The sequence below is a fragment of the Clinocottus analis genome, unplaced genomic scaffold (assembly GCF_023055335.1).
Source record: "Clinocottus analis isolate CAN_PGR_092001 unplaced genomic scaffold, fCliAna1.0.p SCAF_19, whole genome shotgun sequence".
Taxonomy (NCBI): Eukaryota; Metazoa; Chordata; class Actinopteri; order Perciformes; family Cottidae; genus Clinocottus; species Clinocottus analis.
The window spans coordinates 10,441,641-10,456,701 of record NW_027175920.1 but is presented as its reverse complement, the minus strand read 5'-3'; the positions used below and the strand labels follow the sequence as shown (position 1 = coordinate 10,456,701).

Sequence of the window (15,061 nt, the reverse complement as noted above, 5' to 3'; positions counted from 1 at the left end):
TTATTAAATGTCAAAATCCTTTGAATTTGATCAAATGTGTATGAGATGATTTTAAACATAATTATGTAAATGTAGGTAAATAATTTGTCAATATAATTCTTTTCAGAGGGTTGAGATAGATAGATAGCTAGATAGCTAGATAGATAGCATAACACGGTTTACCAGAGAAATAAAACAATTGGCACAATTAGTATAATGTCTTTATGACATCATAAAATAACTGAAAGCTCCATTATCCTCCTCCCAGAGACTTACCCTCTCCTTGGAGCCAAGGATGATGCTGGCGACGTCGAAGATGACCGCCAGGGCCACTTCCCCAATCTTACACAGCTCCTTCTCCTCGTACGCCATGCAGATAGCGATGGCATCGATCAGAACCAGCGGGTCCATTCCCTTTGAGCCGTTCTCCTCACTGTGGAACATGGCTGTGCTCGGCTGGCTGCCCAGCTGGTAGCTCGGCAGCAGGAACGGACCTGGGATGACGGGGAAGAACAAGTGGAAAGGATTTATGTTTAACGTGAAATATATGGATCTTAAGGAAGATTGAACGATGTTTCAAGTCTACCGATGTGTCACGGCAATCATTTTCAAAGATTAGTTGCTGGAAAAACTTGCAGAATTTCTTCCCTAGTCGTCTACTAAAGGTTTGTGTCTGCTGTACACGTTGAGCCACATGAGGGATCCTGAAGGCTTGCTTTGTTCTGATAATAGAACTGCTGACATTCGGTTTGCTTTACCCGTAAAGAGAAAATAAACGAGCCTTTCGACTCAGTATAATGTTAATTGTTTAAATATATTGATTTGGGGGAGTATTTAACATTTGTATGTTTTTAGAACACATGCATAAAACAAAGCTGTGATTTATAAAACAAGTATCTCTTTTAAATGTCTAGTTTACGTCTTCAAGACAAAATAAAGTGATGCGGAAATGGCAGTAAAAATGCTCAAGAACTTTTGTATGAGCACAAAGTCGCTCTACTAAGGATTTGTAGATTGTAGGGGCCTGTTGTGAATGGGCTCGTGATGATTGTTAATTATTAAAAAGTTGGTCCACAGATAAAGTTTGGGAAACACTTTTGATGTCTATTAATCTTTGTTTGTGTCAAATCGAACATTTTAATAGAGAAACAGATTCTTAATAAAAAAATCTGAGAATGGACAAAATTGGAAAGTGACGGATTTTGTTGTGCAGCTGGGAATCGATGCCAATTCTGGGGCAAAACAGAAAGCTAATATTAGTTGTAAGAGCACCAGTCCCTCACCACACTGCTGAGCCACAGCGACCATGGTGTAATGGCGAATCAGGCTGGCAACGAAGGGCAGCGCGCTGGGCCTCAGGTCCTTTATCACTGCAGACATGAAAGCCCCAGTCAGGGCCTGCTCAAAAGTTCTGCGGGCAGGTGTGTCTTGTGCTTTGTAGCGGTGAGAGATGATGACATTGGGGATCCACTTCTCAGCGAAGCTAAGGGGGGAGAAAACCACACAATAAATCAGATGATTACATATTAACGAGGACAATGGAACTTTAGCTAAAAGCCCAAAAATCATTTAACGGTCCGTTTCAAAATAAAGATCCATGCCCAAATTTTCTCTCTCCTCTCAGCTCCTTCTGCCTTTCTATTTCTCTGCCTCCCTATTTGTCCCCTTTTGGTATTTTTGTTATTTACTGCAGCTGAAGGCAACTGGGCCTTGGTGTGATTGAGCAGCTGTTTTCTCCATGCTTGAGCTTGTGTTTTATAATGCCACACGCCGGGGGCAGACCTGATGGATCGCTTCATTTCATTATTGCCTTTTAAAAGAGAGAAGTGGAGGGGGGAGAGGGGTGGAGAAGAAAGAATAGCGCTTGTGAGGAACATGGCTGGTGGAGAAAGTAGGGGGTGGCGTGGCTGACAGACTGTCAGATAGATTGTAATTCACTCATGCAGGGGCCTGCCACTCCAACACTACTGTGTTCCCTAGATGGTATTTCCTAACTTGCTCCCTCTTTTATTTATTTACTTTTACAGTGACCGAATGCTCAGGCAGAGAAATATGTGAAAGAATATGTAGGGGGGGAGCACAAAGAAAAAAAGGGAGACAATCTTTTGAGAGAGGACACGACAAATCGAGACATCTTACATGAGGAGGGGCAGATGCACGCCCACTGATCATAACCGACACACTTCATTATCCCCACAGAAATGTGCTGACAGATGTATTCATGTGGATGCCTGTGTTAGTGCATAATGACAGGAGAGTGTAAGGGGCATGGTCTAGCATAAACAGACAGGGGAAAGTCAATTAGCTCCTGCCCGGGGATCAATGATGGTAATGTGACTAACCCAGCCTACATCCGACCCCCCTTCCTATTTGTCTGTTCATGTATGTGTCTCTGCATCGCAGTGTGAAGCCCGCCACAGGGGGTAGGGCGTGGGGGAAGGGGCTGTGAGAGTGTTATTAGCAACACGCCGCTCTTGAGAAGGAATTGATGAGGCAGTTTGTGGAGGGGAGAGAGGTGAAGACGTGACGGGGGAGACTGAAAGCAAGGCATGTCAGCAGGTGGCGGGATAGTGGTGGAGGTTAGACGATACACACAAAGCTGGTGTGGTGGGTGGGCTTGAGGGAGGGAAGATGAAGGGTTGGGTTAAGCAGCGGGCAGAGGTAGCGGTCAAGGTCAAGTAAAGGTTAAAGAGATTTTATCACCTCCTGTCATTCATGTCGACTTAAGCAGACTGTCCACTGAAGGTTTGTAGATATATATAAACGCTCAATAACATTCCTTCAAGTATAAATGTTTTATTATACTGAATTACAACTATAACAAGAATGTTTATTAATCGTAAATAAATCCCATAATACCGGCGTGTTCACTTACTTGGGATGAGACAGGAGCTGGTAGAGAGCGTGCTTGTTGTCATCCAGACTGGTCATGGCCACCAGGAAACACTTAATGACCTCCCAGGCCTGTCGTCTGTAGTAGGGCTCTGTGTTGGCACTCTTCAGACAGTCAAGAGCCGTCTCTATCGCCTTGAAAGGAACATACACCAGATGAATCTTTCACTTTTAAATCTTTCACCATATTAAATTCTGAATAGATAAGTTAATATTGCAAAATGCCAACATACCATATTATAAACATGGGGATTAAATTGCAATATACAATTATAAATGTGATACATTTGGAGGAAGTAACACAGGGCACCATCTGGCCAAGCAAAGGTCATTATGATTTCTACATTATGGGCTGACAAGCCACAGCAGCCGCTCACTTAAAAATGTTGAAAATGAACTAATTAATGCCACTCAGAACAGAGGGGAGGAGAAGAGGAGGATGATGCAAGAATGAAGGGAAGGTGAGAGGAGAGATTAAAGCAAAGTCAGTGAATTAGGATATCAGGATGTGTCTACCAGGACTGAGACTCTTGTAAGGTTCTTGAGTACTAGTCAGATATAAAATTTAAAAAAATAAATACATTTAAAAAGTAAACGTCTAAGAAAACAAAGCTTCCTACTCGAGTCTTTTAAGAGAACAGACTTCTAGAAGTAAAATAGAATTGGAAAAAGGCACAAAAAAAAGAAATTCAGAAATATGTTACTCAAATCCCATCCCAGATTCAAGTTTTTCCAAATCGCTGTTATTTGATCTCTCCGTTTACATAACAGCCCTATAAACGCTCCCTCCCTCAATCTGCCAACTATACATAAGGCTGCGTCGTGAGCCTGCTAGAGATTCATGCCTTCAGCCCGAGCATGTGGGTGTGCAGCACGTAGCGTGTGGGAGTCTGTGTGCCCATGATGATGGCAAACACACAGATGGATAGCCAGAAAGAAGGAGCAGCCATTAGCGAGAGTAAATAATGCCGTCATGGTGGCCCACACGAGATTGATGATTACTGACTGGGGATGAGGAGGAGAAACAGGAGATGAATTTAATTACCTGGAGGACACACACATCTCCTCACTCACTCTCACTCACTCTCACTCACACACAACCCCCTGACAATGATATATTGCTCTCAATGAAGCACAATAATGAGGAATATCAAGCTCTTTTACGATTAATTCTCTCCCTCTAAAACAAAATAGAAAAAGGTAAGAAGGGAGAGAAAGGGTCTCCAGATGGATGTCAGGGAATGAAACAAAGTAAAATCGTTCCTCCTCTGACGTCTGCAAACAATTTAACAAAGTGGAGCAGTGTGGTCTTACCTTCTCCATGGGTAGCTGTATCGACGCCTTGCAGTCAGTGAATTCGGCTTTGATGCTCGGCCCCTGGACCTCAGTCACCACATAATGCAGCCTCTGAGACTCCTTCAGCATCTTCCTGTTGCTGCCACCAAACTTTCCCAACACCCGGTACGCTACGTGAGAGATGCTCTCAGCTGGGTTACGGAGGGTACGCCACAAGGCCTGCGACACAGGAAGAACTATTATAAGCTCCAGTGTTTATGAGATATAAGAGAAGGAGGGCATTAAACAGTTGGAGGGAAACTTTGCAGATTTTCAACTGGCTCTGGGTGCATTGTGGACAGAGGTTAAACGTTGTTTATTTGCATTTATTACCTAAATTATGGTCATAAAAAGCTGGTTGAAAATCTTTAAAGTTTCCCTTTAAAAGAGTTGATCACTGTCAAAAATGTGATGACAGATTACAATCTTTACTGATAAATCTTTACAAAAGGCGACCGAATAATGTCATACAAGTCCAAATAATCAAATCCATCTATTCAATTTTTTTTAATTTCACTAATGAGCTAGTGCAATAAAAAACAAGGACATGGCGTTGGACATGAATGACCCTACACGGTGCAGCAGTATTGTGGTGAAGAAGTGTTGAAGGTATCCTACTGTTGACCACTAGAGGGCAGATATGCTAAGTAATATTGAGAGAATTATCCAATTAGTGAATAGAAATTCAGTTACTTTTAGATCTCACAGTGTCTTGCTAGGCAGCTCAGTAAATATTGCATTGGGCGTGATAATAAGGAAAAAACCCACCTGCATGAGCTCGGCCCTAACAGGCTGAATGTGGTCATAGAGGAAGTCGGGCTGTAGGTTGTCCACGCACAGCTCCAGAGTGCGAAGACCTTGGCTGACCAGAGTTTGAGAGCCATTGAGGGCAGACACCAGTGGATCCATGAGCATGGGTAAGTAGGGTAGCAAGGAGCTCAAACGCACCGGCACCGTCAAACACAACTCCACAAATAGATCCTTCATGTGCTGCTTGTGAAGGCCACTCTGCAGCATGTTGAGACCTTGTAGCATCAGAAGGGAAGAAGAAAGTATTAGGGGAGGAGTTACGGTATACTTTTCCCCCCCACTTGTCATATACAAATTTACCCATTCGGAAGAAATGTGTGTGAGGCTATACCTTGAAGCAGGTTTGGTAGAAGGGGCAGGAACTCCTGGTAGAGCAGGTCATGACTGCCTCCACCAATGGAACGGAAGAGTGCTCGGAGAAGCAGGAAGTAGTTGTAGGGTTCCTTAGCCGATTGGGCCAGCTCCATGGAGCTGTTCACAATCTTGTGCAGGTGCGGCTGAAGAAACAGTTATATTAGTTAATAAGGGCTTAAGTCAAACAAAGAAAAACTAGCCTGATGAAAAAGACACAAGAGCATCTGTCACCTTGAGCATCTGTTCGTTTTCAGCAGCAAATAGCGACACTGAGCCAAATACCAGTTTGAAGAGCTTGAGGTAAAGGTTTGAGAGCTCAACATTGGAGCCCATCTCCGGTAGTCTCTCCAGAAGATACTCCACTAGGATGGTGGCAAATAGTGCCGACGTCGACAAGTTGGCCAAGAAAGAATTTGCCACAATCTGGGAAACGGCAGAAAACAAGAAATTGTATTCTATCTCGTAATGAATGAACTGAAAGACATTATTATCTGAATTGTTGTGTATTAACTTAAAAGAAACATGTGACCCATGATACAAAACTACTTCTCACATGTGACTTTTTATATATGAGAAAGTATGCACTGTACCTGCAGTGCGTAGTTCTTGGAGATCCTTTCCACCATGTATGGCACAGTTGTCTGAAAAATCTCCTTGAACGTGAGGGGGTTCATCATGGTGAAGACCCCAGCAAAGTGCTCCAGAACTTCTTTCTCCTCTTTCATACGTACAGTCTGACAGTTGGCCACCCTGATGTACGTCTGCTGGTTATTGGCAACCTGAACCTGGTCAGAAGAGACATGAGCCGTTACGTTGGGCCGTTGGTGCATTTACATCCTAATTTTAACCTGGTTGACATTGATTGTTAAAGAATTTCGTAGGGGCCAGCTTCATCTTATTCTTTTCAGTGCACAAATATAACATAGTGATATTAACATCAAGAACTTTGTCTGTACCTGGTAGATGTCCAAGGCCTGCATGGCATATTTTACCAGCTTAATGTAGATTTGTGTCTCTTTTGGCTGAAGTTGCTTGTTCGGTATGAATTGAGCTTCTGGAAAAAGTAATGCAAATAAGTTTGTAAATTCCTCAAAAAAATCATTGCAAGATGGGTTGAGCATGAATGTTGCGCATCTGTCATCTCACCTCCTGGGGCCTTGCAAGAGGTGATGCCCCAAGTAATCGTCTTCACGCCGCACACCAGAGTCTTCACTAAGCTGCGGCAGTCCGACACCTGAAAAGTCTGCTTGTCTTCCTTCTCATTAGCTCGGTCAAAGGACGCTGTTGTCGAGGGTGGAGCCGGCGCGGTGACGGGTGTGGGAGGAGCGGGCGGTAGAATGGCAGGGGTGGTGGATGGAGTGGGTGTGGCTGGTACCCCGGGTAACACCCCTGGTTCAACTACACCCATCTCTGACTGAGGCTTGCACTTTTTGAAGATGGAGACAAGCTGGTAACGTGCAATGGTGTGAAACTTCAGCACAAACACCTGATTTATAGGAAAAAAAGAGGGAAACATTACTCAACATGTCGTCAGCACAGTATCAATGTGTAGGTAATATACATCAGGGTCTTTTCCACAGATCCAACATGTGCGCTGTACCTCCAGCATCCTCATCAGGATGTCTCGTCCATTGCCGTTCTCCTGTTCTGACTTTGAGCGAATGCAGTCTACCAGGTTGAGCAGCAGCTTGCAGGACATGGTCTGGATGTTACTGGGAAGTGACTCGTCATCAATGTTTTTGGCGAAGAGCTGCACAGCTAGGGATAGATCTGTCAGGGGCAAGTTCTGACGAACGTGGTGCACCAGGTCTGCTAGTGTGCTGTAGGCCAAGGGTCTGGTAAGAAATGGAAACAAGGAGTTGAGACATTTGAAGTAGAATCATACTCATATTTTATGACTTAATAGTAGTGAAAATCGAAAAGGTTGTGGTCCTTTAAACTGACAGTTTAAAAAAGGCAGGAAAAAGCATGTAATCAGGAGCACTCAGCAAAAGTTTGACAGATATGGAAAGTAGCTTAGGGAGGCAACTGACAGTACAAGGGAGATGTGGAGGAGAAAGGGAGAGTGAGCGCGCTAATGAGCAACACTGATAGTCCTGTCAGGTCTCAGCCAACTGCCTTGTTTGCTATGTAGTACTAATGTGAAATGACAGCTATTTTGTTGATGAGGGGAGCCAGTTTGGCATCTGAAGAGGGTCAACAAGGTTTTGAAATCTACCTAAAGGAACGGGGTGGGGGGGGGGGGGGGGGGGTTCTGGCTACCTGCCCTGTGGAGATGCGGGTGTACATGACAATCTGACAGTCTGGTCCAGGCTGCAGTGTTGAAGTGAGTTTAGCTGTTGGAGAGTTTCGGCAGCACTTAGAGCTGCCTGATTAATATGCGAGGACACTGAACGTGCACCTGGCTGAGCAATCAACCACAGGAGAGAGAGCGGGCTCTGACACCGGGGCGATCAAATGAACATGAACACACAGAAAACTCACCTGAGAGTCTCCCGAGCGGTGTAACCAGAACCGATCAGGATGGATTCATCGAAAAGTTTATCCATACACGGTATGAACTCTGAAACACAAAATATGTTTGCATGGCATGATTTTATACCAGAAAATAAGTTCATTTTAAAAAGTTTAAATAGGGGGAAAACTGGAACACATATTGCAATACATTGTGTTGCATAATACGTTTTAACAAGAAAAATACGTAAACATGTATAGAATAATTCAAATGTTTTTTTAAATGTAATAATAAGTTAATAAGTGTATCAACGTTCTTTCCCCCGCTAGCAGCAAGAGAAACGGTCACTAAAACACTTAATTATGGCTCAATAGTTCCCTCAGTTTTCTTCAACCTCACAATGTCAAATCTCTTACAGAAATTGAGCTGAATCACTAAAAATGGTTTGAGCCATGGAAGCACATCAAAGTATAGAGCAGAAAATCCTCAAAAATGTGTACCTTTGCCTCAAGATTTCACAGATAGGTTGTTGAGCTTTTAGTCCATTTCATTCAGTCTCACTTTTCACTGCTCAGACACCAAATCAAAATGAGGTTCGACAGCCAGTTTGAAATAATAATATATATATTGGCTGTCAGTGTGAAATATGAAAACGTATGTGTGACTTGGCAATAATGTGGGCTATAACCAGGAAGAGAGACATTAAACTAAAATGTATTTTATGGTTCCCCAAAGATCAGAACAGCTATTAAAAAGAATATATATATATATATATATATATATATATATATATATATATATATATATATATATATATATATAAATATAAAAGAAAAATTGAATTTTCCAGTTTCAGACAAGTTGATATGTAGCGCGCGCGCGCGTGTGTGTGTGTGTACACGTACGGCTCCGAAGTTCAGTTGTGAGGATGTGCTTGGCTGCAATGAGCAGTTCCTTGCGGAGGTGAGCCGTCTCAGAGGGGCAGTTGGTCAGCAGCTGCAGCATGCCCTTCACCATCTGCTGAGAATACTTCCCCACCAGGTCCTGATAGGTAGACGCACACACATACCATTAGATTAAAAGCACAATTCATTTTTTAAATTACTGTATACTGAGGCAAGATATGTTCCGCAAAACAATGAATTTACCAAGTCAATACCAATACAAGCCTAATGTTTGAGCAAGCATTCACTATTTAAGTTTGATATCTCTGCATTTAATTTGGCCAGTGTGTAGCAGCACACAAAGCAGTTTAATAAATCCCCTAATAGAATTATTCTAGGTGGGTTAGAAGTCCTTTTTATGGCATTATCAGTGTTTGTGCCAATTGTCTAGGTTTTCTTCCTTTTAATGTCTGCACAGTCAGATAGCTACAGAGGAAGTTATTTGTGCCATTCATTCTCATTCAGTGTGACAAAATAAATGTAAAGTAAATATTAAAGTCTTAATTTAAGTTTTCAAAGTATCGGCTTCATCTTTATTCTTTCCAACTTTCGCGTCTTCATATCAGTGAGCACATTAAGTTACACTCTGCTTTCTGCCACATCCTTCATAACATGTCTGCTTCATATACTACGTCTACATCTACATCTATTCTGGGGAACTTTGCTTGTAGTTAATATTAAGCAACTTCAACAAAAGGATGGATTTAAAAAAACAAATCAATTCAATATTAAAATTAATCAAGTCGCAACATGTCGCAAAATAGTGGTAAGAGAAACAATGATGCAAGTGAAAGGGCTTCAACTACCAATGACAACCTTCTTTAATGACTTGTATTCGTTGACAGTAGAAAATGATGCAATACAGTCAAAACAAGGGTACCTGGTAGATTCGGATGATGTAGGCTAGAAATGACAGAGTCTTGATCTGTGCAGCAATGAAGTCTGCATACAGCTCCTTGTTATACAGCTTGTGTTGCCTGCAAAGGAAACGGCATGATTTACATATAAAAGCCATTTAGTCCCATCAAGGACATTAATGATGCCGTATACCTGCAATCAGTGGCAATTATAGAGGTTGAGATAAATTGTGGGTTTACATGTGGGACTCAATTCAACATGGGTGGCTTGTTTGTTTGTGTCACAGATGTTACTGCACGTAAGAAAGACACTCTTTAAACCTGCCAGATACTGCAGAGGTATTTTCTCCAAATTAACTCTGCTCCATTTCCTTCTTGTTCCGAATGCTTAACACACGCCTCTTCCAACCCCGGGAGGGTTTGCCTCCTGCTAAGCCAATTTCTACCAGTTTGACTTTCCCAAAATGGATATTAGCTTCAAATTTGGCATGCAAAGTGTTGGGCAACAGCATCAACAATCCTTTCCCAAGACAGAGAGATGGGGAGGGGGGGAAAAATCCATTCTCTTAAAACTCACCCCAAGAAACTTTGAGGAGTGTAAAACTCAAGTTAACTTTGTTAAAGGACAGATTCTAATCCTATCTGACACACACTTGAACAGCCAACTTCCATGAAGACACACAGACACAGATCTCACCTGGCCTGCGGAGACACCTGAAGCATGATGGTGTTCATGATGAGGGGCACAAACTCTGACACCACATTGTGAATATTCAGTTTGTACAGCTGAGGGGACGGAGCAAACAAAAAAAACAAAAAAATCAGATTAATTTTAATATACTCCCATGACTGATTATCTAAAAATATAGATGCACTAATTCAATTAGTAATGTCAACATATTTTTTTATAAATAGCCACTTAATTGCTAACCCCAAAGAGGAAAGAGTTATTTCACCCCATAATTTCTAAATATATTGACATGTTTGTTTCCTTTACATGTACAATTGCAAAGCTTTAGGGCTGAAATTTAATTAGACACATTTTGCAATAATTACTTTCACTTATTCAGGACAATGGATGATGTCACTAACCTGATACATCAACACCACTATGATGGGCAGCTCTGCAAGCACCTTGAGAGACAAGGAGCCCCGAGGGATGATGGTGTGCTAGAGGCAGAAACAAAGTGAGAAACACTATTAGGATGATTGAAATAACTGGACGTCAAAAATGCTATACATTAGTTCCACCTTCCTACAGCTGAAGCCCTATCAGATGAAGTGATTCAGACAGATATTGAGGCCCATTAAGCAAGAGGTAAACAACGTCATGTTTAGAGAAGTGGACTTCTGACCACAAGGTTGTTGATTTATATCATTGTCAGTACTTGTACATTTGTAAATGTCACACGTTTACTTAAATAGTTATGTTTCAATACACTCTTTGAAAAATTGAAACTTTCATAAAAAAAACATAAGTGACATAAGTGAGTGCGGTTGAAAATGAATGCCGAGAGACAGCTTAAAATACACTTTATGTATTTTCTATTTCAGGGCAGTTTTGTGGTTGTTTATGTTAGTGTACCAACATGGTGCACTGCTACCATCCTGTGGTGACAGATAGTACTGTGAAAGTATGCAGTCTGGATTTAAAACACGGCAGCTATGAACTACTTTAAACGGTTGGTTAGCTTACTGTTCGTGTTTCGCTGTCTTCCCTCTCAGGCGCCGTCTTGACCAACACTGACGTGATCATCCCGACCATTTCCGGGGAGGGAACCGTGTTCTCCGCTATCACCTGCGGGTTCTCAAAGTACCTGGCCTGGTGGGAGCGGAAGGAGACAGTGGTTAGAAGAAATACAGGAAACACAAATACAGGCGAAAAGGAAGAAAGGCAAACCAAAAAGAAAGGCATGTTACTTGAGAAAATGGGAGCAAAGCTACCTGCTATAAAGGTTGTACTTACAACAACTTTTGGAAGGTCTTTGTAAATCTGTTTCACAAAGTCCAGAAAGTGATGAATCTGAGAAGAGAAGATTATGGAAAATTTGTCAGAGATCAAGAAATTGGTCCAATATATCTTTTCTTTTTCATAAAGAATGTCTTTCTGGCATCACAGGAATATTGACACATACACTTTTACAATACAAGGAATGCACTCAGTGGATGACAGCCAACTATCTATATCACTTTACAAAATGATTTCTCAATAAAGGCGAGATACTCACCTCCTGAGAAATTGGAGGCCGAAACTGTTTGTGCAGCTCAATAATGATGCGAAGACATATCAGCACATTTTCCTCATTTTCAATCTGCGAGAAGAAAAAAAAACTCAAAATGTGAAACGGACACACAATAACTCTCATATCTAGTTAAAAGTGCATATTGTACATGTATTCCCTTAAACTACTTAAAAACAAACACTCTTGCCATAAGTTGCAGAGGTGGATAAAATTAACTTTCCAGTACTTTATGAGCATTTACTGGGTTATGATAACCAATGAGCTGTTAGAAAGTAAAGACAATAAACTACAAGTGAAAAAAGTTATATAGCAACTGAATGATACAATAAAATAATAAAACGTAAAACGTTCTGTTGTGAGAGAACAGGACTCGTACCTCCAGGAATCTGAACATCACAGACAGGACGTTCTTGGTGTGTTGACGAAGGTGTTCGTTTGTTGGAATGCGGTGGATGATTTCCAGCACCAGCTTTCTCAATTGCTAAAAAAATTATAATATGTTAATGCAAGGTATCAAACCATTTGTTATTCAATCAAAAGTATGTGTATGAGATTACAACAGTTTGAGGATGTTGGACCATGTCTTCAACAGCAGCCATGCTACTTAATGTACCATAACATTTCGATGGATTACTTATAGACTGGTGTCTGTGACCAAATCAGTATTCATGCTTCACTGGATTTCTGTCTGTACAGTTTTATAACATTGATGGGTAGATTGAAATTGGTGAGCTGAGGAAAAAGCACAGACTTTAGTCTTTAACTACATACCTGTGTAGGTTTTTCTTGCAGGAATTGTACTTCTCCATCCTGAAGAAACGTGAGGAAGCGAGGGATGATGTGTTCCAAGAAGGTGGAGTACTGAGGCGAAGATGTCACATTCTGAAATTGAAATTCCAAGACATGTTATGTCATGTAGGAAGTAACTCAGTGGACCCTGCAGCCATGTTTCAGCGCAGAGCCAATTTTCATAAAATATATTTTATTCCTAGATGCATGATTATTATCCTCCATCCAAAACAAGCGATGTTCCCTGGTTGTGTTACAACAACAACAAAATCTGTCGAAAATTAGACCTTCGCAGAATCTATTAAACTTCTTCAAATCTATCATAATACATGAAAAGAGAAAATGATAATCTACTCTAACTACCAATTCATCAGCATTCATCACACTTACCTCAAAGTTCTCGCTGACCTCCTGCATCATCTTTAGCTTAGTTTCATCAGCTAGAAGTTGAAGGACAGAATGCCATTAATCAAACTTTAAGATACAGTTCCACTTTTCATGGCTGCCTCCATGTGCTCAGCAGGGACTTTCAGATCTTATCAGTTTTACTTTCATCATCCAGCTTGATCAAAGGTACATCACAAGTCACACTCACAAGTCAAAACACTCACACGGTCAGGCACTCCGTCAGGCACACGTACCTTTGACTGGACTAAAGCATTTCGCTCTCATCACATTGCCCATGCTTTGCACAAGTGCCATCGAAAAGTTAAACCATCATTTCTTGAGCTAACACTAAGCAGAAAAATTGTATATTTCATGAATGTAATTAATGTGTATGATAAAGGTGTGCTTTGAATTTGCAACTTTAATTATAAAAATTCCAAACAATAAATGTAATAAGACCCCCTCTCTCTATATGGGAATATCTACATTATTTATTACATGAACTCCTCCAAAAACTTCTTCATAATATTTATTTATGCATTTAATATCCAAACATTTTAAAAGTTAATTTATAGTAATAGGTTATGTTGCATTCACACTAACCAATATTTAATCTGATCGCATGATTGTGATCTAGTCTAGTGAATGATACCAGCACAAAAGGTAGCATAAAGGAAGCTAAATACAACATTATGAAATAGCTCTAAATCACTTGTAAAGTTAGTTTAAAACATTTTGGAGTCACACCAAACGCACAATAAAGTGCATCCATTTACTGACATGGAAAATAACCAATGATTGAAGCAAATATGCGCTAAAATGTGATTAAAATGAAAAATGTGTTTTCTGAAACTCATTCTTGAGGCTTTCTTCTGCCATTGTCATACCTCTGGATTAACTCATGTCGAGCAAAACACTGCGAGGTCTATGAACTTACGCGTGTTGGCGTCTGTGAGCGCTGCCACAAACTGCAGGTACTTCTTCATAAGTGTAGTCTGGTCGACCACCGTGGGGCTGGGCGCAGGCACGAAGGCCATAGTGGCAGATGGGACCGACATGACTGCTGTGGGGTGCAGCAGATCTCGAGATCGGTGCAGACAGCAGTCTGCACAGATCTCACTGTGCTTTCATGTACACTGCAAACATGCGGGACGAAAAAGAGCCGTTGTCATTAATCCAAATGAAGAAATGAAGGTATCATTTGCTTAAAATTGAGGCAATAATCAGCATTGTTACGGAAAATTAGAGTTTTGACATGCAGACCGGTAACAGATCGACGAACATGCCTCTTGCTGGGCGTACATTGATGACGTCATAACAAGAATCAGCTAGCCCAATTTTTGTATCGTGCAATAATATTTGTGAATTAAAAGCGGGTTTTCAGGCGTCAAAGTGGGAACCATTATATAGTGAAGAGGCGTTGCACGGTCATGCATCCGCTTCACGCCGCCACAAAAGGCACGTTAAACAGTAATTTGCAGAACACATTAGCAACCGTTAGCTAATAAGCTAGCTTTCAAAAAAGAAAGAAAGCGCTCGCGAATCCCCGAACAAACTTGAAGAGAAAATAAACACACGCCACAGGGAGAAAGCACTCTTTCCCAGAATAACAAACAGTTGTAAAGGAATTCGTGTATAGGATTATGTGAAAAACACCTACTATTTTGCCAAAGTTTATTAGAAAAAGCTAACCATTCGTACCCACCTTGTGCCACAGAGAGGAAACTGCCGATACGCTCCGTATCCGGCGCTCTCGCGCTGCTGCTCAGGGCTTGAGACCAGCTAAGATGTGTGATATCCCTCCGCGTATTGGGCATCATATTTTTATTTATGAATCTAAGAATACAGTGTAATAATGTTTTATTGACAAATATATATGCAACGAAGTGATACAATTTATTTTCAGTATTTTAAAATTATAATTATAACCAATTATTTGCCAAAATATATTATTCTAGTACCAGCGGAACGATACACAGTGAAACTTGTGGAAATAAGACCATCGTTTTCGATGGT

The 15,061-nt window shown here is 41.2% G+C and overlaps 1 protein-coding gene across 2 annotated transcripts in view; it reads right to left on the bottom strand.

Moving 5' to 3' along the window:
- Positions 1–14,793, bottom strand: part of trrap (transformation/transcription domain-associated protein) — a 76,499-nt gene extending 61,706 nt beyond the window's left edge. For both annotated transcript variants that reach the window (XM_068582877.1, XM_068582878.1), the window contains exons 1-24: positions 14,751–14,793; positions 13,983–14,181; positions 13,049–13,098; positions 12,641–12,751; positions 12,246–12,350; positions 11,855–11,938; positions 11,593–11,649; positions 11,323–11,448; positions 10,719–10,796; positions 10,324–10,412; positions 9,650–9,746; positions 8,731–8,869; positions 7,855–7,933; positions 6,971–7,205; positions 6,517–6,856; positions 6,327–6,424; positions 5,961–6,155; positions 5,602–5,793; positions 5,348–5,513; positions 4,975–5,231; positions 4,186–4,386; positions 2,855–3,006; positions 1,263–1,462; positions 256–473 (exon numbers count right to left, since the gene is read on the bottom strand). In XM_068582877.1, coding sequence (XP_068438978.1) covers positions 256–473; positions 1,263–1,462; positions 2,855–3,006; positions 4,186–4,386; positions 4,975–5,231; positions 5,348–5,513; positions 5,602–5,793; positions 5,961–6,155; positions 6,327–6,424; positions 6,517–6,856; positions 6,971–7,205; positions 7,855–7,933; positions 8,731–8,869; positions 9,650–9,746; positions 10,324–10,412; positions 10,719–10,796; positions 11,323–11,448; positions 11,593–11,649; positions 11,855–11,938; positions 12,246–12,350; positions 12,641–12,751; positions 13,049–13,098; positions 13,983–14,103 — 3,390 coding nt within the window. In that variant the 5' untranslated portion in view covers positions 14,104–14,181; positions 14,751–14,793. The remainder of the gene's footprint in view (positions 1–255; positions 474–1,262; positions 1,463–2,854; positions 3,007–4,185; positions 4,387–4,974; positions 5,232–5,347; positions 5,514–5,601; positions 5,794–5,960; positions 6,156–6,326; positions 6,425–6,516; positions 6,857–6,970; positions 7,206–7,854; positions 7,934–8,730; positions 8,870–9,649; positions 9,747–10,323; positions 10,413–10,718; positions 10,797–11,322; positions 11,449–11,592; positions 11,650–11,854; positions 11,939–12,245; positions 12,351–12,640; positions 12,752–13,048; positions 13,099–13,982; positions 14,182–14,750) is intronic.
- Positions 14,794–15,061: the final 268 nt, after the last annotated feature.